The sequence below is a fragment of the Rutilus rutilus genome (genome assembly GCF_951802725.1).
Source record: "Rutilus rutilus genome assembly, chromosome: 6".
Classification (NCBI taxonomy): domain Eukaryota; kingdom Metazoa; phylum Chordata; class Actinopteri; order Cypriniformes; family Leuciscidae; genus Rutilus; species Rutilus rutilus.
In genome coordinates, this window is record NC_140214.1 from 11,514,771 (window position 1) to 11,538,410 (window position 23,640).

The following is a 23,640-nucleotide window of genomic DNA, read 5'->3' on the forward strand; positions in this document are numbered from 1 at the left end:
GCTGTTGTCAAACCCTAAGCTAAGTGTGGTGCGTGGTACCAGTCATCTGAGAAAGTATTGGCATAATTGTCTATTTTAAATGTTTTGTTGATGTTTGTTTTCTTTCTAATGGACCTTGAGTCTGGAAATAAAGCTGAATTTAATATAAACTTGTGCTTTTCCTGACTGTGTAACAGCCTGCCCTAACTGTTGTTTAGGCTGTAAGTATAAAACCTATATATGGAAAGGTTAAAGGGATAGTTCACCCAAAAATTTAAATTCTGTAATCATTAACTGACCCTTAAGCTGTTCCAACCCTGTATGAGTTTCTTTCTTCTGTTGAACACAAAAGAAGATATGATTCAATTCAATTTGAAGAATGTTGGTAACCAAACAGTCGATGGGCCCTATTGACTTCCATAGTAGCCTATTTGTTTTTCCATACTATAATGGGAGTCAATTCCTTGGGCCTGTTTGGTTGCCCAAATTCTTCAAAATATCTTCTTTTGTGTAGCCTACAACAGAAGAACGAAACTCATACAGGTTTGGAACAACTTAAGGGTGAGTAAATGATGACAGAATTTTCATTTTTGGGTGAAAAATGAACAGACCAAAACTGTAGGCTACTGTGAAAGTGATCACACAAATGAATCAGAATAGTGGAGTTAAGCAAGGAAGGTTTAAAAGACCAATCCGCGTCACCTGAATTCACAAATCACGAGAGTGACATGAGATATGTCTACAACATCGCATTGCTGATTTAGAGCCAAAAGAAATCTGAATTTTAAACCGTAAATTAGCTTGGGGGACTGCGGTCATTTAAACCCTGCCCACTTGGATGAAGTTGGATCTGGTTCGACATGTTGCACACAACACAACAATCCAGGAAGTGTCAGTCATGGACCTGTTGCGTCTTTACGAGTGGATCGATATCAAAAGTATTTTGATATTTTCGTGTGTGTTTTTATTGCTGAGTGATTATATCAGAAATAAAGCGCCGAAGAACTTTCCTCCTGGACCTTGGTCTTTGCCGATTATAGGAGACCTTCATCATATCGATTCTAGTAAGATTCATCTTCAGCTTGCAGAGGTAGGCCTAAATACAATTCCAGTTAAATCGAGCTAAATGTATTGTGTGAAAATCTGTGAAAACGCAAAGCCTGGTTAAAAGATTACAGTGACTGCTGTAAACGTTAATCTCGTCTGACGAAATTGATAGGCCCATGGCTGAGTGTTTAATTTAACATAGACACTTTGTGACGCATTATGACGATAATTCAACTATTTTAGTTAAACATAATTTTATACATAAATTAAAATGTGACGAGAAAAAATAACACTGAAATGTGTTCCCATATGTTCTGTGTTCCCCATATAGTAGGCAATTTGCAAGTAATGAACGCATGACAATGGGTGCTATGTTCACTGGGCCAGAGATCAAGGTCAAGGGCTGCGCAGTGCGCACCTATTATTTACAGTCTATGCTGCGCACACATATTTCAGCTCCACCTCTCTGCACTGGTCTGACTCAGTTCATCATTGATTGGGAGAGAACAGTTCAAACTTACTAAGGCTGTGGAAATCAGTGGGCGTGTCTCATTATACTATAGAGCTGGTAAGTCCCGCCCATCCGTGAAACCCCAAGTGGGTTTCAAGTTTTTGAAACCCTAGGTTGAAAAATCGTCAATGCAAGTGAATGTGAGAAAATAATTATTTTCTGGTCCCGTTTGAATTGTGCCATGAATGTGAACATATGTTGTCTGTGAATTTTTTATATAATTTTTCATGTTACGAGTTTGACAGTATATTGTATGATTCTTTGGCTAGCAGTTGTGGAAAAGACATAACGAGAAAGACTACATGTCGCCAATGTGACGTCACCCCATAACACATTTTCCCTCCACTTGTCAAATCACGGTGCTAATGCTGCGATAATCTATGGAGACAGATCGAGATGCCTGTGTGGTTTGTACCCAAATGTCACCATTCAAACAAAATGGGCTGTTCTTTCTTCAGATTCCCGTCTGATGTAAAAACTAGGAAGCGAAGAGTTGTAGTCCACAAAGTGCTCTCACACAAAGTCTAACCGTATCAAACTTCTACGCGCTAAATTGTAGCATTCTTCACACGAAAAATTATATACAAAATTCACAGACAACATATGTTCACATTCATGGCAAAATTCAAACGGGACCAGGAAATAATTATTTTCTCACATTCACTTGCATTGACGATTTTTCAACCTAGAGGTCCACTTGGGGTTTTACGGATGGGCGGGACTTACCAGCTCTATAAGCAAAAAACCCGTAAAATAACGCGCGCTCTGTCTGTGCAACCAAACGTCAAATGCAGTTTAAAACGTACTCGGTTACTAACGTAACCTCGGTTCTCTCTAGTAGAGGGAACGAGTACTGCATAAGATATCTTACGCTAGGGGAAAATCCTTTTTCCGCGAGATATTGAAGCCAAAAATTATCCTTAATTTTTAATAATGCAAAACGCGTTGCGGCAGCATACAGACATAGGCGAGACAGCTCGCGCGCCTATTGGCTGCTCTGCGGCAACTGCAACTGCAGCAGCCTATCGAGCGAGGCCTGGCGTGACGTCAGACCCAATGAGGGCGCTTCGCGCCCGCTGCGTCACATCCCGCCGAAACGGGCGTGGCCTATAAATACAGCTCGCAGGCAGCTAATATCTGGTTTTTCATCATCGAAGCAACCAGAGTGTGTGCATGCACGGCAAGATACGCAGTACTCGTTCCCTCTACTAAAGAGAACCGAGGTTACGTTAGTAACCGAGTACGTTCTCTTACGAGAGGTCTCTCGTACTGCGTAAGATATCTTACGCTAGGCGACCCAATGCAAGACGCCGTGCGTGCTGGGATCTGAAACCAAAGACCCAAGGGCGAAAGCCCGGGGTTCATATAGTGCACAATCACCCAGGGAACTCACCGGGAGTTCGGGAAGAGGGAGGGGCGAAGCCGCACTCTTCCGCGTATAGCAGCGTCGCTTAGACCCCGAATTACATCATACAGACAGGGCGGGGTATGGCCTGAACTGATGGGGAAATGTGGGTCTTATACAGTTTGCCCAAAACACATCTTTGTGCTGTTTTTTTTTTTTTGTTACACTGTCGATCATTGAGCTGTGCTCAGTAGATGCAGCATTCTGAGCTGATAGCATCAGGACAGACAATACTGGTTATCTAGACCGACAGCAGCCTGGCCTGCAGGGCGGGAACCTCTAGGTTGTAAAACCTTATAAATGTAGACGGGGAGGCCCAGCCTGCCGCCATACATATATCTTTTAAGGCAATCCCACTTGAGCAGGCCCACGATGAAGCCATGCTTCTCGTGGAGTGCGCTCTGACACCCAACGGGCATTGCATGCCCTTGGAAGCGTACGCTAGCGCAATAGCGTCAACTATCCATCTGGATAGGCTCTGTTTCGACGCGGCTAGTCCCTTAGAACGCCCGCTGAACAAAACAAAGAGCTGCTCTGTCTGTCTGAAAACAGACGAGCGAGACACATAAGCTCTGAATGCCCTGACTGGGCAGAGGAGGCTCGCGTCTCCTTCCTCATTAGGGACCGGTAGGGCTGACAGGGAAATGACCTGCGCCCTAAACGGTGTGTTGAGGGATTTTGGAACATAACCGTGCTTAGGTTTGAGTATAACTCTTGAGTCATTAGGCCCAAACTCCATGCACGTCGCACTCACCGAGAGCGCGTGTAAGTCCCCTATGCGCTTCACTGAAGCGAGAGCCAGCAGAAACACAGTCTTGAAAGACAGGTGTTTCAGATCAATCGTCTGTAAAGGCTCGAATGGGCCACCTTTCATGGCTTCCAGCACCGTAGAAAGGTCCCATACGGGGACTGAGGGAGGTCTGGGAGGATTCAGTCGCTTAGCCCCTCTAAGGAAACGGATGACTAAATCGTTCCTTCCTATTGACTGACCAAGCGTTGTTCTCGAGAACGCTGCTATAGCCGCCACATAGACTGAGCGTGGAAGGGGTCCTGCCCCTATCCAGCAGCTCTCGTAGGAAGGAGAGCACCTCCGTCACCCCACAGTCTGTGGGTGACACGCCACGGGCTGCGCGCCAGCCCGAGAACACTGACCATTTCGAGGAGTAGAGACGTCTCGTAGACGGAGCTCTAGCCTGCGTGATTGTGTTTAACACTCCTTTTGGGAGTTCAGCTGGTACCCGTTGATGGCCCAAACATGAAGGGACCACAATTCTGGGTGAGGATGCCAATCGAGCCGTGGGCCTGGGAGAGGAGGTCTCTCCTCACTGGCACTGGCCACGGGGCAGTGCTCGCTAGCTGCATCATAACTGGGAACCAAGGTTGGTTTTTCCAGAACGGTGCTACGAGCAGTACTGAGCATCCTTCTTCCCTGATCCGCTCTATCACCTGAGGCAGGAGAGAGACGGGGGGAAAAGCATAGAGCGGGCGGCGGGGCCATACATGAGCCAGCGCGTCCCTGCTCTTGGAGAAAAATTCCAGACAGTGAGCGTTTTCTTGAGACGCAAACAGGTTTACTTCCGCTCTGCCGAATTTCTTCCACAGCAGTTGGACTGTCTGTGGGTGTAGGGACCATTCGCCTGCCGGAACATTGTTCCTGGACAGTCTGTCTGGTCCTATGTTTAGGAGCCCTGGCACGTTGCGTCAGGTTGCGCTGAGCCCATACCAGGAGGCGTTCTGCTAGCCTGTGCAGGTTCCGGGACCTGAGGCCGCCCTGGCGATTTATGTAGGACACCACAGACATGTTGTGGTGTCCCTTTTATTTGGGGACATAAACGCGTCAGCGCGTTGTCTTCTGCCAACATTTCGAGGCAGTTTATGTGCAGAAGCTTCTCCCGTTCTGACTATTGGCCGAAGAACGGTCTGCCCTCGAGCAGTGCTCCCCATCCCGAGGTGGATGCGTCCATAGACACCACCCTCACCCTCGAGGAAGTCCCCAGGCTTACACCTGATTGGTACCAGTCGTTTGCCTTCCAAGGTTTCAGAGCTGCGATGCACTTCTGATTGACCTTGAGACGAAGCAGACTGGAGGTCCACGCTCGGCGTGGCACTAGCGCTTTCAGCCAGAACTGCAGTGGGCGCATGCGGAGCAAGCCCAGCTGAAGCACTGATGATGCTGAGGCCATGAGACCTAGCATCTTCTGAAATTTCTTGAGCGGGACAGATGCGCCGCAGCGGAAGAGTCTACCGTGCACTGTGGTGATAGCCGTGCTATCATGGACAGCGAGTCCAGCTCTGTGCCCAGGAAAGATATCATCTGACTGGGGGACAGAGAGCTCTTCGCCCAATTGACTCTGAGACCCAAATTCTCGAGGTGATCGAGTAAAATGGTCATGTGCTCTGTGAGCTCTGAGCAAGATTGAGCTAGAATCAGCCAATCGTCCAAATAGTTCAGTACTCGCATGCCCCGCAGTCTGAGGGGTGCGAGCGCTGCATCCATGCACATCGTAAATGTACGGAGTGCTAGGGATAAGCAGAACGGCAGGACTGTGTACTGATATGCCTGGCCCTCGAAGGCGAATGTCAAAAATCGCCTGTGATGTGACGCTATCTGTATTTGAAAATACGCGTCTTTCAGATCTATTGACACAAACCAATCTCCTCGGCGAATCTGCGCGAGGATTTTTCTGGTCGTGAGCATTCTGAACTGTCGCTTCACAAGGACTCTGTTCAGTTGCCTTAGATCTAGTATGGGTCTGAGACCCCCGTCTTTTTTTTGGCACCAGGAAGTATCTGCTGTAAAGCCCTCCTTCGCTCTGAACTTGAGAGAGAGGCTCTATGGCCCCTTTGTTCAATAGTTTCGCAACTTCGGCTCGAAGTAAATGTGCTACTTCTGTTTTCAACGCGCATTACAACGCGCTCGTTGGCTGCAAAATACACATCTGCAGTCGCCTTTTCAGGGAACTGACAGAGCGAGCATTAACGGCATAATTTTATCTGCCGGCGCGCGAAAGCCTGAGAGTCTGCCACTGGGCCACAGGAGGAGCAGTCTCGGAGAAGGATGCCAGGTGAGTCCTAAGAGTCACCCTAGGCAGTAACTAGCTCGCAGTGAGGGCAGTCGCCGTCAGCGAGCGCGAGAGCTGCGTGATCCTCAGGAAAGGGGTGTCTTGAAAAAGACGCCCGGCTCTTTTAGTGCAATGAGAGTGTGTGTCGCGGCGGCGAGCACACACACATACACAAAACACAGTAGCAGAGAAAGGATATAACGCCGGATAGCGCAGCAGGAAGGCAAGAAAGGCGGCACGGCCAGCGACTTCAGAGACTCGTCCCGCTGAAGGTGCTTTCTCAGACGGCGCGGCTTCTCTCCGGATCCAGTGCTTCGCTTGAAGGATGAAAAATCAGATATTAGCTGCCTGCGAGCTGTATTTATAGGCCTAGGCCACGCCCGTTTCGGCGGGATGTGACGCAGCAGGCAGCATTGGCTTCAATATCTCGTGGAAAAAGGATTTTCCCCTAGCGTAAGATATCTTACGCAGTACAAGAGACCTCTCGTAAGAGAACTGTAAACGCGATTAATCTATAGCGTAATTCTGAACCACTTGGCTTGCCATAATTTCGCCTGGCGGTGTGCACAGCAGATTTTGTAACAGCGCGCGCGGCTCCGCATCCGAAGATGAACGACTTGGAGCCGAATCTGGCCGAGCTCGAACTTCTCACCACACCAGCACCCAGTTTGCACGTCTAAATGAATTACTTACATTTAAAAAATTAGCGTACAATAGCATAAAAAGTATTTTTAATGAACATAAAGGTCCATGCATTAATAAAAATGTTCACGAAACTTAATGAAATGTTTAGTGAAATTAGAAAATATGTAAGAGATCGTTAATTTAGTTATATTGTATACACACTCATATCCATATATTTTGTTTTATTGTCACGAGTAATAATCTCAGGGTTTACTGGGTTTTACACAATTCTTTTTGTAGTGTGGTATTGGTGGTGGTGTACTAAAATAAACATCGTCACGTGTGTAGCTTTCTTTTTCTCACCGCTGATTCCTGATGGTTAAGAGGACAATTACTTGAGTCGCCCCCTGTCGTTTCAAAGAATAGTACAACGGCAAGCGCGTCAAGTATAAACGCCTCGTCCGTTTGGGGAGGTGCACGCACAGTCTGCGGAGACTTGCGCTGCAGAGCCAGGCGAAAGTATAAACACGGGTGGAGGGATAGAGTTTGGGGTATAGTTTGGGTGTGGTTGGATATTCTAGCTCCACCCGTTAGGGCCCAAATTACATTGAGAGATGGGGAGCTAGACCTCCAGCGAGGAGGGGCGAATGTAATTTGGGCCTAATGGATGGAGCTAGAATATCTAACCACACCCTAACCCAACCCAAAACTCAATCCCTCCACCCATCAGACATCCAGAGAGTTGGAGCTGGACGTCATTTGACTGCAGTGAGCACCACTTGAACAAATATGCTCCCACCAGTGAGCTATGTAGTGGAATATCCCAAACATGTAAAAGTCAGTATGAATCATGAAAAATGAACAAAGTTAACTTCTAAAATCGAAGATAATACTTCAGTATACTTATTAGTTCTGTCAGGTCCATTAAGTCAAGAACACACAGACAATACAAATAATTTAAGAATTTTTATTGAATAGATTGCAAACAAGTTGATGTTCCTGAATTGAAATTTGGCGGTATGGCTCTGTTCAGGGAGTCCTCTGACCTTTCATGAGCACCATGAAATAGCAGAGAGTCAGAGGACAGCAGCAGCAGCATTAGGGAACGCTCACACAGTTTAGGACTGTGAGAGTTAAAATATCCCCCTGTGAACAGAGCAGGCAACATGACAAAGCAAATGCCACGTTATGCATAGGAGGAGCTGGGGAGGTGGCGGGCAGCAGCAGCGAGCAGCAAGCATGTATGAGCAAACTGAATGTGCTTTAAATAGGGCGCCTTGTTTGAGCTTTGGCCATTGAGCAGCGAGGGGAGCTAATCAGCTAATACAGCTCAGCTGAAGCAGATCAGCTGACGGGACAGTGTTGTTAGCAAATAGCATTAGCAGCATCTTGACTACCTGGCCTGCCAGAACTGACGCTGACGCTCAATTTCTGTCAGGTCCATTAAGTCAAGAACACACAGACAATAAAAATAATTTAAGAATTTTTATTGAATAGATTGCAAACAAGTTGATGTTCCTGAATTTAAATTTGGCGGTATGGCTCTGTTCAGGGAGGAGGACAGCAGCAGCAGCATTAGGGAACGCTCACACAGTTTAGGACTGTGAGAGCTAAAATATCCCCCCAAACAAAACCACACCTGGCAATCCTCTGAGATACAGAGGATGATTTAACAATTGACATGCTTAGTAATCTACGAATATACGGATAATTTGCAATATGTTATAATCAGATGAGTCCCCTGACCATTCATGAATTAACAGAAGTCAGGGGACAGCAGCAGTATGAGGAGATAGCAGCCACATATAGGGACAGCATTATCAGCATGAGGGGATGCAGCAGCAGCATAAGGGCGCTTACGTTATTTTGACTAAATGAGCCATCCCCCCCAAAACAGAAATTGAGTGTCTCGAACGGTGTCGTCTGAGCCGCCCTAATTTAGCGATTTATATTATGGTAAAAATTATTAATTAATTACTGAAATGACTATTCAAGACCGCAATAGCTAAAACATGCTGTTACCTAGAATTATCTGTCTTTGAACTGTTTTGACGGTCTACAGTGTAAGCGCTATGAAAAGATAACCAAGCCACCTTCTGAGAAACAAGCTAGATGAAGAAATTTAACAGCTGGTAGCGCATCCAGGGGCGTTATACTGAGCAGAGCGCGAGCAAAATAGTGATCAAATGTGTTTATTAGCGAAACAAATCAGAGACTTGAGCTCATGGGTTTCTGGGCGTCAAGAATAGCCCAAACGTAGGGACGGATAGCTTAAGGGTTAAAACTGGAGCGGATTTCTTACCAGCTGCGTACAGATCAGCAGAAGCGAGCAGCAAGCGTATATGAGCTAACTGAATGTGCTTTAAATAGGGCGCGTTGTTTGAGCTTTGGCCATTGAGCAGCGAGGGGAGCTAACCAGCTAATGCAGCTCAGCTGAAGCAGATCAGCTGACGGGACAGTGTTGTTAGCAAATAGCATTAGCAGCATCTTGACCATAGATATATACACTAGATGTCTTAAAGGGATACTCCACTTTTTTCGGAAATATGCTCATTTTACATCTCCCCCAGAGTTAAACAGTTGAGTTTTACCGTTTTAGAATCCATTCAGCCGAACTCCGGGTCTGACGGTACCACTTTTAGCATAGCTTAGCACAGATCATTGATTCTGATGAGTCCAGTAGCATTTCTTTCAAAATGACCAAAGAGTTTCAATATTTTTCCTATTTAAAACTTGACTCTTCTGTAGTTAAACCGTGTACTAAGATCGACGGAAAATGAAAAGTTGCGATTTTCTAAGCCTATATGACTAGGAACTACTCTCATTCCAGCGTAATAATCAAGGAACTGTGCGGCTGTACCATATGGGTGCAGCAGGCGTAATGATATGACGCAGCGCCTGAAAATAGGTCTAATAGGTTAGACAAACTTAGTCCCGGTCACGTTGGAAGAAGTTACCGAGCTGGGGACTATTTTCAGGCGCTGCGTCATATCATTACGCCTGCTGCACTCATGGTACAGCCGCACAGTTCCTTGATTATTACGCTGGAATGAGAGTAGTTCCTAGCCATATAGGCTTAGAAAATCGCAACTTTTCATTTTCCGTCGATCTTAGTACACGGTTTAACTACAGAAGAGTCAAGTTTTAAATAGGAAAAATATTGAAACTCTTTGGTCATTTTGAAAGAAATGCTACTGGACTCATCAGAATCAATGATCTGTGCTAAGCTATGCTAAAAGTGGTACCGTCAGACCCGGAGTTCGGCTGAATGGATTCTAAAACGGTAAAACTCAACTGTTTAACTCTGGGGGAGTTGTAAAATTAGCTTATTTCCGAAAAAAGTGGAGTATCCCTTTAACTTAATGTCGCATCTTGACTACCTGGCCTGCCAGAACTGACGCTCAATTTCTGACAACATTATTTTCAGCTAGTCAGGCTGGGAATGAAACAGTCTGGCTAAACTTAGTTAAACCAGCTAGCCAGGGTTTAAATGAATAAATCTTAAACTAATAAACATCTGAATTTATGAATGTTTAGAATTTGCAGAATGTTGGAAATTTTGGGCTAAATGTGGCTAAAACTTGATTTTCAAATAATATTTTACAGTTTGCAGAAAAATATGGCAAGATTTTCAGCCTTAGAATTATTGGACTAAGAATGGTTGTGTTGAATGGATATAAACTAGTGAAGGAGGTCTATACACAACAGGGTGATAACCTTGCTGATCGACCCTCACTACCTTTATTTTATGACATCATTGGAGACCGAGGTCAGTTTAATATCAGAATTTTAAATTGGTGGTTTAACATTTCACCATAAATTGTCAGTAATCTATTAACTGGGTTTGTTTTGTGTACAGGTTTAATTCTTGCCAGTGGCTATAAATGGAAGCATCAGAGGAGATTTGCACTATCAACTCTTCGAAACTTTGGATTGGGAAAGAAAAGTTTAGAGCCATCCATCAGTCTTGAGTGTTGCTTTCTGAATGAAGCCATTTCAAATGAACAAGGTATTTACTGAGGCTTGTTGACTGAAAATAATTGACAATTGCATTTGAAATTGCAAGCACAGTGTGATTTACAACAACTACTGTTCCAGGTCGACCATTTGACCCTTGCTTTCTGCTGAACAATGCTGTCTCAAATGTGATCTGTGTCCTTGTGTTTGGTAATCGATTTGAATACAGTGACCATGACTTCCAGTCTCTGTTGAAGAACATCAGTGAAGCTGTTTATCTGGCAGGAGGGGTCTTTGCTCAAGTAAACATTTTCTCGTTTTACCAAGTTAACTTAGCTTTCTTTCACTGCTCATGTACTTTTTGTTTTAATTTCTTTAGCTTTATAATATGTTCCCATGGCTCATGCGGCGACTGCCTGGACCACACAAGAAAATTATTGCTCTGTGGAAAGAAGTGATTGGCTTTGTTCGAGAGAAGGTGAATGTACACAGAGCGGATTATGATCCATCAAATCCTCGAGACTACATCGACTGCTTTCTTGCCGAGATGGAAAAAGTAAGACCCTTTTTTTGGGGCGGGGGGCGTCAGTCAGTGAGGTGGTTACGGGTAATAATAATGTACATGGCTATTGAATTGAAATGCCACTCATTCATGTTGTTTAGCTTAAGGACGACACAGCCACTGGGTTTGATGTGGAGAACTTGTGCATCTGCACTCTGGATCTGTTTGTAGCGGGAACTGAGACCACCTCTACCACTCTGTACTGGGGTCTTCTCTACATGATAAAATATCCTGAGATACAGGGTGAGTGCTTACTGTGAGAAAGGACATTCATATGCACATTAAAAGTAATAGGTACTCACGCTCTCTCTAAATTTGGTATCTTCAGCCAAAGTTCAGGAGGAGATTGATCGTGTTGTGGGAGGGTCACGGCAGCCATCTTTATCAGACAAGGACAGCATGCCCTACACCTGTGCTGTCATTCATGAGATACAGAGGATTGGAAATATTGTCCCAATAAATGTGGGCCGGGCTACTGTGGAAGATACTCAGATAGGAAAATACTCTATCCCAAAGGTGCATGGGCCTAGTAATGTTTAAAGTATTGTGAGAATGTGAACTTGAGCAGAACCTATTAGTTTAAGCACAGTGGCCCTCATTTATCAAAAGTGCGTACACCAAATTTCCAGCGTACACCTGGCGTACACCCAAAACCACGGTGACTTTGAGATTTATCAATATGGTCGTGGCGTACGGCACGCTCAAATCCTGCGCCAGCTCAGGAGGTGGTGTGCGCACGTTTTTAGTTAGTGCGGAAATGCGCAGAAAAACAATTCCTAACACCACAAAACGCACTGACAAACTAAAAGATATGATAATATTATGACCCACTGTACAAAAAAACAATAACATATTAATTATAAACTTCAGTGTTTATTTTTGTACAACATGGACAAACACAAATGTTTAATTTGTGTGACTTTACCAAAGCATTTGATTTGTAGGCATATGTATTCCTTCAGCAGCGAGCCTGTGCGCTTTATCTGACGTTTCAGGGTTAGGTGCGCACGGACTGGGTTCAGTAATGAAAGGCTTTCAATGACCAAAAAATAATTCAGACTGACAAAATAATAAAAATGACATTCTTCTTCTTTTAAATAATAATAATAATAATAATACATTTTACATTACATTTACATTTATTTATTTAGCTGACGCTTTTATCCAAAGCGACTTACAATTGCTATATATGTCAGAGGTCGCACGCCTCTGGAGCAACTAGGGGTTAAGTGTCTTGCTCAGGGACACATTGGTGTCTCACAGTGGATTCGAACCCGGGTCTCTCACACCAAAGGCATGTGTCTTATCCATTGCGCCACACCACCCCCTATACAAATAATAATAATAATAACAACATTCTTCTTCTAAATAACAATAAGCGTCATTAATAATAAAAATATAATAAGAATATTACAAATTGTCATGCAATTATTAATGTGAATGAATGGTACTCCGCATCACATCATCATCACTATTGTACACCCCAATACATGTGACGTGATACGAAAATAAATGCTAATTGTTTCAAAACACGTGCTGTAAAATAATGCATTGTGATAGGTAATTTGCTCATCCAAGTTTCTCTTCTTTGCCGTCTTCCGTGTGTCTATGGCGTAAAATGAGGGCGTGGGGGAAGCGGAGACTTGAATATATAGGGGCGTGTTATTCTAATGACGATCGTTTTCAGCCGCGGCATTTATCAAGGGCAGGTATTGCGTACACCTGGATTTCAGAGGTACGCACAGCTTCATAAATCAGGCGGTGAGAGGAGTGTATAATCTTACGACAACATATACGCCCGTTTCTACGCAAGAATGATAAATGAGGGCCATTAAGAGTAGTGTGTATAATTTTGCTCTTGTTAAGCCTCTTGTGGTTCTGTAGGGTACATTAGTGACCGGCAGTTTGACATCAGTGCTGTTCGATGAGTCCGAGTGGGAAACGCCTCACTCTTTTAACCCGGGTCACTTCCTGGATGCCGAGGGCAATTTCAGGAGGAGAGATGCCTTTTTACCTTTTTCTCTAGGTATAGGCCACAAAAGTAATCCAAATATATATACATTGATTATGCTGTACAAGCCCCCACCCCCCATTATAATTACCCATCATTTTCTCTGATTTTCAGGAAAGAGAGTGTGTCTTGGGGAGCAACTGGCACGGATGGAGTTGTTCCTGTTTTTCTCCTCTCTGCTGCAGCGCTTCATTTTCTCTTCACCAGCGGGTGTGGAGCCCAAATTGGATTTTAAACTGGGGGCCACGCTCTGTCCCCAGCCATATGAATTGTGTGCAGTGCCACGCTAAAACAAGCAACACACACGTAATTTCATACATTTTAGTAATAAAAAAAAAATCAGATTTTAATATAGAACCTAATATGTGTATCTTTAAAAGTTGCTGGGTGCTTACATGATGGTCTGTTTTAGATATTTCTTAGTTGGTTGGATGCAGACTGGCTAGTTGGTTAGTTATACAAGTCATATGATACAAAAATGTTTTACAAATAAATCACTATTAGAAACAAAAAGTATAATTACCATAAGTCATAAAGGGAAACAAATTAAATCTAGGTTCTGCGCATCAAATGGAAACTTTTCTTAGGGTCCCTGGGGGTCCTTAAAAAGTGTTAAATTCACTTGTATAAAATTTAAGGTCATAAAAAGTCTTAAATGGTATAACAAAGATACTGATTATCCATTTTAAGTTGTCTTAAATTTGGGCACGGAAAAAACAGGAATAATGGCGTGAAATGATTATTGGCATGGCGATTATTAAACTTCTAAAGACAATGATTTAATTAAATAAATGTGATTGTGAGTAATAAATAAATAATGAATAATACATAAAGTGTTGAATATTTCTCTAGAGTGCAGAAATAAAGTTTAGTAACTGAGTGTGCAAGCCAGCTGGTTGTCTATGATCTGAGCTATTATGATGACATTCTTGTTATGTACAAATATGTTTTTCTTCCATAAATACAGCCATGAATATGCAAATTAGCCCCATCTCCACTCACAGAGGCTCAGAATATTTGATCCACTCGCTCAACTTTACTGTAGTAAACGGTGCACAACGGCAAGTGGAAATACTGGTTTAATTGTGTTTGAACTAGAACCTGATTCTGAAGAAGATGTGGAAGAGTGAATTATACAGGCTCGCCTACAAGTCCATGTATCAGAATGGCAATGCGTTTTATGTATCGCTCACTTCAATGTCGGACACATAACGGTAATTAATATCATTAGCCTTTTTTTTACTACATTATCAAACAGCTAATAATGTGTTGCTAATGTTACACAAACCATGTTCCCATTCACCACCTCAAGTCTGCCTTCTGAAAATCAATATCCTTATACTTTGAACAACTTAGAACGTCAGTGGAGAAAGGCATATAGTTCATCATACATAATTAACCCGTTATACTGCTAATGTACCTGATTTTTTTATATCAACAGAAAAACATACCAGGATATACCAAAAATATACCAGGATAACAAGGATAAGAGACTCCCCTGCTTCACAGCATAGTTAATGATATGCTAAAGCCAGCCCGCACATTGATGTGATTGGTTACAACGTAGTTTGTGACGTAGAGATCACTGGCGATTTCAAACTGCATTTTTTTCACTGCAGTTTTAAGGAGAAAATACTCAGCAATGGTGTTGACTTATGAATTTGCACATAGTTTGACTCAAAGCATATTAAAAACACCCTGCTCTGGGTACACACTGAACAAATGCGTTATGGATGATGAATGATCATATAAAACTAGGAAAAGTAAAAAAGTTTATTTATTTATTAAGTTTATTGACTTTTATCACTGATGAATACGGCGTGTAGAAAGATCACATAGGCTACTATACTAGAAAAGCTTCATTACATCACTACAGTGGTTCCACCAGCACTTGCCGAGAAATCCGGACCGTGAACAGTTTGCAATCGAATCAAAACATGCCGAACCGTGGCCACATTTACACATAGCCGGGTATTTAGAGAAACGAATATTTCTCCCCCCTCCGTTTTCAAAAAAAACATCGTGCACACAACATCGTTTTCAAAAAAGTTGTCGTTTACATCAACCCGCATAAATACGGCGTCGAGCAACATCATAATTATGCCAAACCTATGGGCGGCAGTGTAGGGAGAAGGATAAAGCCATGCAAGCCAATCAGAATCCTCAAAATCGACAACAACGAATAGCACGAGCGACTTTCAGTTCCTTTCAAAACAACAGACATGGCGCGAGATTCGTTTGTGTGGACAGGCAGCGAAGCAAATGCAAATAGGCCAAAAACGTTTGCACAAAAGTAAAAATGAGTACCACCTTAACAGCATCCATGATCAAATAGTAGCCAAACAAACTCTAAACATAGGGCGCTCACATGACGTAAGCATTTTCTGGCGCATAATGTGACGTTTGAGAACCTAAAACCCCGTTTCTCCCAGTTGACACGGCAACACATAACCGGCGTTTTCAGAAATCTCCACTTTGGCCGGAGTTTTTAGAAATAATCGTTTTCTTGGATAAAAACGGCGTTTTCGTGTAAATGACAGGCCAAAACGCAGGGAAATATCTGCGTTTTCCCATCGTGTAAACAAGAGGAGACGCAACAGCAACCTATCCGCACATTTCTCAGAACACAATAGTGGAAAAACACTGAATGTGTTAAAAGGTCTGTAATCATTAGGTTGAATCACAAAATTTCACTTCTGAATTATAGCAAATCAAAAAAGCAGGATAGAGAGGCTGAGTGAATGTGGTGTGGACTCTGTGAATGAGGGTCATTGTGTCAGAGACGCTGTAGAAGGACAGAGTTCCTGCACCGTGATCCACATACACTCCTATTCTAGAGGAGCTGGAGAGTAGAGGGAGTTCAGTCTCTGTGCTATCGTGCCAGAATGAGCAACTGGAGTAACGTTAATTGGAATAGCAGCACAAACACCAGGACTGATCATTACATCTAAAGTCACACTCATCTCCCTCTCCCTCCCTGCTGATGCTCTTATATGACACTGATATTTCCACCTCACCACTCCACTCAACCTCCCAGTAAGAGCGTCCACACACACTCTCTCTGCACAACACCTGACAAAAATGAGTAAATCTGTCTGGATGATCAGGATACCGCTGGACTTTGTTTATGTTAGTAACCACTCTGTTCAACTCAGAGAGCCTGAGGTATGTACTGGCTGAGTCTGAATCCAGAGTGAACCGCTGGTAATCTGAAAACCAAAACACATTTCAATCAGTAAATCTAGTGATAATCATTAACACAGCAAATAAACCCGTTGTTTCATGTTTTAATCAATGGAATGTGATTGATGATGTGCAACAATGCAATCATGAATAACACTGACACAAATACAATAAAAATTCACTCCTCAGGTTAACCTATATATCAAATTGATTTTTTAATATTTTAGAGACCAAGATTGTATGTAAAAAAAAAAAAGTTAAATCTTTAACAGTTAGCAAGTGTACCACATGTAAAAGTATTAGTTAGAATAGTTTTTATTTGTTTTAATAAAACAACCGTTTTGGCTTTCTCTCCATCCCCTCTTTCTGTGTGTGTGCGCTCATGTTTATAAATAAAAAAACTTACATTGTAGGAACTCATTCCTGCTGTCATATTCAGGGGTGGGAATCACCTCAATGTATCTCACTGTGCAAACCAACAGTACATCTTCAATGTAAAAATATTTAATTGCAAATGCTTTTGGACTCTCTGCTGTTTTATAACATTATCATTTACTTATGTCATGTCAGTCAAAATGAACTATACTTGTGAATGCTGAATAGTAATTCCATATAAAACTAATAGTCCTCATTTCATTGCTTGAGTCATTACATACAAAAATGTTGAACTAGTTGTCAAAATCTGACAAGCAAATTTTACTGTGTAAAAAAAAAAGAAGCTGCATTGCAAGAGATGATATTTGCTGTGATGTAGATGAAATTATATGGCTAGACAGAGAGGAACGTCTGGATGTGCATGAATGATTACAGTACTATGTATGTTGTATGTTCAGTTCCAATATGTACTGCAATATTGTGTACAGTTGTGCACAGCTCTACCCAAAGGGAGTTTATGTTTGTTGTAAATAATAATAATAATTCGTTACATTTATATAGCGCTTTTCTAGGTACTCAAAGCGCTTTACAAGGAAGGGGGAATCTCCTCAACCACCACCAATGTGCAGCATCCACCTGGATGATGCGACGGCAGCCATATTGCGCCAGAACGCCCACCACACACCAGCTTACTGGTGGAGAGGAGACAGTGATGAAGCCAATCAGTATATGGGGATGATTAGGAGGCCATGATGGACAGAGGCCAAGGGGCAAATTTGGCCAGGATGTCGGGGTTACACCCCTACTCTTTTTCGAAGGACATCCTGGGATTTTTAATGACCACAGAGAGTCAGGACCTCGGTTTAACGTCTCATCCGAAGGACGGTGCTCTTTGACAGTATAGTGTCCCGATCACTACACTGGGGCGTTAGGTCCCACACAGACCACAGGGTGAGCACCCCCTGCTGGCCTCACTAACACCTCTTCCAGCAGCAACCTGGTTTTTCTCAGGAGGTCTCCCATCCAGGTACTAACCAGGCTCAGCCCTGCTTAGCTTCAGTGGGCAAACAGTCTTGGGCTACAGGGTGATATGACTGCTGGAAATAAGGGTGTATTTTTTCTTTTGCACAATGCTGTGAACAAATTAGAATTGCAAAGAGCATATATAGTAAAAATGTGAAACATACATATTCAGTGTCTTGTACTCAGTTACCTCACTAAATACAGTAATGTGTAACTTTACTGTATTTTTCAAATGACTGCAAATAGTATATAGTGCTGTCTTGAGCATTTTCAGGAAGTGTCACCAAGATCTGACTTTTTTGCATTGGAAATCATTTACAGAGTAAACTGTCCTAATGAAAACATGACAAAGCCATTTGACTATCTTGTTCATAAACAATGGTGTCAGGACTTTTCATCTTGATGACACTGACACTTTCATTGACATGAATACTTGCTTTTGAGGAATGAGCTATCCATTTTGAGCAAGTGACACGCTTTTGCAGGTTATCAACTAGGTTTTGCAGTTTGTACTAATTGTTTTGAGTAACTGTTGTGCAAATGTAAATAGTGATGTGAGAAATGCACCAAAGCGACTGAGAAAAACTGTAATATGGCTTACATATTGTTACTGTCAATGAATATTCTTCTAAATTAATTCTCCAACTTTTCATTATTTATTTACTCAATAGTTTGTTACAATTCTTAAAATGACAATGAAGAATTTAGTGTTTAGAAAATAGAACCTATAAAACTTTTACTGTTACTACGTTACCTTGGTGACAAGTTGGTATCTATGAATACTCTAGGTACACATTGGAACGAGCGTGCCATGGAGGATTACAGATAAAATAACAGGAAAACATTTGCAGACTAGCAACAAATTACATTTATTGACATAATATTATACAAATAATATATTGATATTTTTTAACTAGTTAGCTAGCATAATGTCACTTAAGAATAAGGCATGTATAAAATGTATTTCATGTAGGCTACTATACCATCAGTACATTACTACAGGCATTCCACCAGCACAGCTGAGCATGTGCAGGGAAATCCTGAACAAAAGCGGTTTGTAATCACACCGTGCTTAAGTGGAGATGCAATCAATCCTCACAGTATTCAGAACTGTTTGACCTGAAAGTCTGTGAAAGGTCTATAATCTATTATGCTGAATCACACAATTTCACTTGTGCATTAGAGCCAACCCAAATCCCAAGATAGAGAGGCTGAGTGAATGTGGTGTGGACTCTGTGAATGAGGGTCATTGTGTCAGAGACGCTGTAGAAGGACAGAGTTCCTGCACTGTGATCCACATACACTCCTATTCTAGAGGAGCTGGAGAGTAGAGGGAGTTCAGTCTCTGTGCTATCGTGCCAGAATGAGCAACTGGAGTCATTGGAATAGCAGCACAAACACCAGGACTGATCATTACATCTAAAGTCACACTCATCTCCCTCTCCCTCCCTGCTGATGCTCTTATATGACACTGATATTTCCACCTCACCACTCCACTCAACCTCCCAGTAACAGCGTCCACACACACTCTCTCTGCACAACACCTGACAAAAATGAGTAAATCTGTCTGGATGATCAGGATACGGCTGGATTTTGTTTATGTTAGTAACCACTCTGTTCAACTCAGAGAGCCTGAGGTATGTACTGGCTGAGTCTGAATCCAGAGTGAACCGCTGGTAATCTGAAAACCAAACACATTTCAATCAGTAAATCTAGTGATAATCATTAACACAGCAAATAAACCCGTTGTTTCATGTTTTAATCAATGGAATGTGATTGATGATGTGCAACAATGCAATCATGAATAACACTGACACAAATACAATAAAAATTCACTCTTCAGGTTAACCTATATATCAAATGGATTTTTATTTTATTTTAGAGACCAAGATTGTATGTAAAAAAAAATAGTTAAATCTTTAACAGTTAGCAAGTGAACAACATGTAAAAGTATTAGTTAGAATAGTTTTTATTGGTTTTAATAAAACAACCGTTTTGGCTTTCTCTCCATCCCCTCTTTCTGTGTGTGTGCGCTCATGTTTATAAATATAAAAACTTACATTGTAGGAACTCATTCCTGCTCTCGTATTCAGGGGTGGGAATCACCTCGATGTATCTCACTGTGCAAACCAACAGACAATGTACATCTTCAATGTAAACATATTTAATTTCCATCCTGTATTTTACCGCATTGTGTTGAAGGATTATATTGTTTTATGATGTTCATTATGTTGATTTTATATTGACAAGAGTAAAGGCAAATGCGCTGTGGAAACCATCAGACATCTTCAATGTAAAAATATACATTTTTATCTACATGTATTTTAAAGGACAAGTTCGGTATTTTACACTTAAAAACCCTGTTTACAGATCGTTTCTGATGAAATAGAACGGTTAAGATTAAAATTTGGACACATGCTGCTGTCCCGAGAATTTTCGGTTTCTTTCGCTTTCCCCCCCACCTCCACAATGGCTGCATAGGTGCACTGGAACAATCCTTCCTAAAAACGCATTAAACTTTCGTTTACAAAGACGTGAAACTCACCGAGTGGTCAGGGGTGTTCACTGATTTGCTCACACAAAAATCACTGCAAAAGATGCTTTCCAACAGGTTTTATCGTAGTTTTTGTCCAACTCCATTGACTTGTATTGGATGTGCTGTGAGGTACGGTATTACTCCGCCGCCGGAAACTGGGCTGGAGTGTCTATTATTCAAGCTCTCAACGAATGGTAAAACACCTGTTGGAAAGCATCTTTTGGAGGTGGGGGGGAAAGCGAAAGAAACCTAAAATTCTCAGGCCAGCAGCATGTGTCCAAATTTTAATCTTAACTGTTCTATTTCATCAGAAACAATCTGTAAACAGGGCTTTAAGTGTAAAATACCAAACTTGTCCTTTAATGCAGTGTGTTGTAGGATTTCATTACGTTCATTATATTGACATTACTGGGAGTAAATGCATGAATACTTTACCTATTCTACATAAGTTTTCTTTCTCTTCTTCAAAAGTATGCTGCAGTTTCTCTTGCAACTGTGAGACAAAAGTTCTTAAATCATCATAAGAAAGACGAGAACTGACAGTGATGCTGGACGAGTCTGTAGATCCAGGAGGGACAGAGAGAGACTGGAAACTCTACACAGACACAAAGACAAACAGAAGGAAATCAGATTCCTGCTTCCTAAAACACAACATTCTGTTTTTCAGATCTCTGTTACCTGGAGGAAATTGATGTGATCATCTATGTGTGAAAGCTGCTCCAGCTCAGCGTCTCTCCTCCTCAGATCCTCAATCTCCTGCTCCAGTCTCTCCAGTCGTTCTTCAGCTCGACTCACTGCAGTCTTTTCCTGGTCTCTGATCAGCTGTGTCACCTCAGAGCGGCTTCTCTCAATGGAGCGGATCAGCTCAGTAAAGATCCTCTCACTGTCCTCCACTGCTGCCTGTGCAGAGCGCTGTTAGGACACACAGAGACGCATTAGAACCAGTCCATTCACTCAGCTCTTACTGGTCCCTCACACAGCCTGTTCCCCACAGTGGGCTTCAGTGGGACTGAAAGAGCTCCAGCACTGGCTCCTCATGGACTGACTGGAGGAGAGTCCTAACTGAGTCTGAAACAGCTCTTCCAGCAGTTCTTCTGCTCTAAACTCACCTTGTGAGACTCTACAGCCTCTCTCAGCTCCTCAAGCTCCTTCTGTCTCTCCTGGACTCTCTGCTGGAAATTTCTCTTGGTCTCTTCCAAGTGATTCTGTAGGGGGGAAAATGACAGTAACACTGTCTGACTGTCTGTTGTGGACATACTGGATTTCTTAATTCTAAATTTGAAATCTAGTTCCTATTTTTCCATTCATCTACACTGATATCTACACTGCAAAGGTAGATATACTGTATGCAATGGCACTTTTTGGGGGATGGGGGGGGGGGGGGGGGGGGCATATCATTAAGGAGGAAATAAATGTATTCTTTGCTCTTGCTTCATACCTGTTTCTCAGTCCTCTCTTCAGCAGGCGATACAGTATCATGGGCTTTGTGTTCATTCGCCATACACAGCATGCACACACAGATCTGGTCAGTACGACAGAACATTTCCAGCAGTCTGTCATGTAGAGGGCAGATCATCTCCTGCAGTCTTTCAATGGCATCAGTCATTTTATGTCGCTTTCTTGAGTGAAATTCCTCGTGATGTTCAAAATGAGTCTGACAGTAAGAGTTCAGACACACCAGACAGGACTTGATGGCTTTGTTTTTGTCCCCAGTACAGACGTCACACTCCACATCTCCAGATTCAGCGTGATAGTGATCAAGTTGATCGTTTTGTAGTTTTCTCTTCCTCAAATTTTCCACCATTTCAGCCAGCATGGTGTTTTTACCTAAAACAGGTCTTGTAGTGAAGGTCTGTCTGCACTGAGGGCAGCTGTAGACTCCCTTCTGATCATCCTGATCCCAGCAGCCTGTGATGCAGATCATACAGTAACTGTGTCCACAGGGAATGGTCACTGGATCCTTCAGTAGATCCAGACAGATTGAACAACTGAACTGATCTTGAGCCAAAGATTCTGCCATTTTATTGCATGCGCTCACAGACAGAGATAATTGCCTACAACAGCTAAACGACAAATAAATTACGTTCCCCTGTACTGGTTTTCTGTAATAGTTTCCTGGTTCCGTGTTTGAGGGCGTTTACACCTTTACACGTCAACTAAAAAACTAGTGATGTTACGCATGCGTCGACGAGTCCGACATAGCCGATTATACAAATAGCCTACAAGTAAACGTGGAGCTTCGTTTTTTTTTTTCTGGACGAAAAGCACAATAACGTTTACATTTATCAACAGATTTATGATCTGCGTCTAAAATTAGGCTACTCACAATCTCGCTAGTTAGAACTTGAAAATTATTCATTGTCAAAAGAAATTGTGAAAACTAACGCTTGCCAAGCATTTGGTTAAAAGTTCTTGGTTAAGTTTTTCATTTACGAATTTTTTTATATATATATATATATATATATATATATATATATATATATATATATATATATATATATATATATTAGCTTTTTCTGTTCTTGAATCACACCATATGCCACATAGTTTCATATGAATGTAAAGATAATTTGCAGGTCAAAACTTTAATCTAGAGCATTTATCTTAAGGCCCTTCATTTTTACAATGTATTTCTGTGTTGTTGCCCTCTAACATTATGCTTACAGTTTAAAACACGTTTATTTTATTATTCAAAACAACACAACTTTAGGTATAGAATATCTTATCGTAAAAAAAACATAAAATTGTCTCTTCATTTTAAATGGACTGCATTATGTTTACTTCTGTCTGTCTACTTAAAAATGTGTTTAATAAAAAAAAAAAAAGTAATGATCTATTAGCATTTTACATATTTCTATGTAGACTAATTATATAAAACTGCACTATCATCAGTAGGCTACACAGTGCATTTATGTCCAAATAGAGAAAGATTGGGCTTAAAAGATTATCCTGTGGTGACCTCTAGTGGACAACATGAATATCACATCTTGGGCCCCTAATTATAAAATAATCCTTGATGGATCCAGTAAAACATTTCCCCCCGGTTTCACAGACCAGGTTTAAGATAGTCCCAGACTAAAATGCATGTTTGAGCTGTTTAACTGAAAGCAACTTGCACTCTAAATCTCTAAATATGTCAGTGTCATTGTTTTGTCTCAAGATTCACACCATGTTTATTTCTAGGGCACGTTAATAAAAGCTACTAAAATGCCCTAATTGAACTAAGGCCTAATCCTAGCTTATTCTAAGCCCTGTCTGTGAAACCGGGCCTTACAGTTATGAATTTCCTCCCCCTTTCCAGCTCTGGCTTGACGAACTTACAAATACACTTCATCTGGAGCATAGGCGCTCTTTCTAAAGAATAA

General features: G+C 42.0%; 2 protein-coding genes across 2 annotated transcripts; one reads left to right on the forward strand and one right to left on the reverse strand.

Moving 5' to 3' along the window:
* Positions 1-825: 825 nt before the first annotated feature.
* Positions 826-14,065, forward strand: LOC311291607 (cytochrome P450 2J3-like). The gene is made up of 9 exons (XM_084410726.1): positions 826-1,069; positions 10,235-10,397; positions 10,488-10,637; positions 10,727-10,887; positions 10,965-11,141; positions 11,249-11,390; positions 11,476-11,663; positions 13,032-13,173; positions 13,273-14,065. The coding sequence occupies exons 1-9, from the start codon at positions 878-880 to the stop codon at positions 13,446-13,448; spliced, it is 1,491 nt and encodes a 496-aa protein (XP_084266852.1). The 5' UTR covers positions 826-877; the 3' UTR covers positions 13,449-14,065.
* Positions 14,066-18,666: 4,601 nt separating this feature from the next.
* On the reverse strand, positions 18,667-22,420 carry LOC311291600 (tripartite motif-containing protein 16-like). Its single transcript, XM_084410717.1, has 6 exons — positions 21,714-22,420; positions 21,385-21,480; positions 20,954-21,187; positions 20,711-20,870; positions 19,800-19,859; positions 18,667-19,420 (listed from the first exon to the last, which is right to left on the reverse strand). The coding sequence occupies exons 1-6, from the start codon at positions 22,293-22,295 to the stop codon at positions 18,888-18,890; spliced, it is 1,665 nt and encodes a 554-aa protein (XP_084266843.1). The 5' UTR covers positions 22,296-22,420; the 3' UTR covers positions 18,667-18,887.
* Positions 22,421-23,640: the final 1,220 nt, after the last annotated feature.

Bases quoted from the DNA above. Each gene is read 5' to 3' on its own strand.
- LOC311291607 (XM_084410726.1), top strand. From the start codon at position 878: ATGGACCTGTTGCGTCTTTACGAGTGGATCGATATCAAAAGTATTTTG. The intron at 10,398-10,487 runs GTCAGTTTAATA...TTTTGTGTACAG, and splicing joins TGACATCATTGGAGACCGAG to GTTTAATTCTTGCCAGTGGC. The intron at 10,888-10,964 runs GTAAACATTTTC...TAATTTCTTTAG, and splicing joins CAGGAGGGGTCTTTGCTCAA to CTTTATAATATGTTCCCATG.
- LOC311291600 (XM_084410717.1), bottom strand. From the start codon at position 22,295: ATGGCAGAATCTTTGGCTCAAGATCAGTTCAGTTGTTCAATCTGTCTG. The intron at 21,481-21,713 runs GTATGAAGCAAG...TCCCCCCTACAG, and splicing joins AAGAGAGGACTGAGAAACAG to AATCACTTGGAAGAGACCAA. The intron at 21,188-21,384 runs GTGAGTTTAGAG...GTGTCCTAACAG, and splicing joins AGGCTGTAGAGTCTCACAAG to CGCTCTGCACAGGCAGCAGT.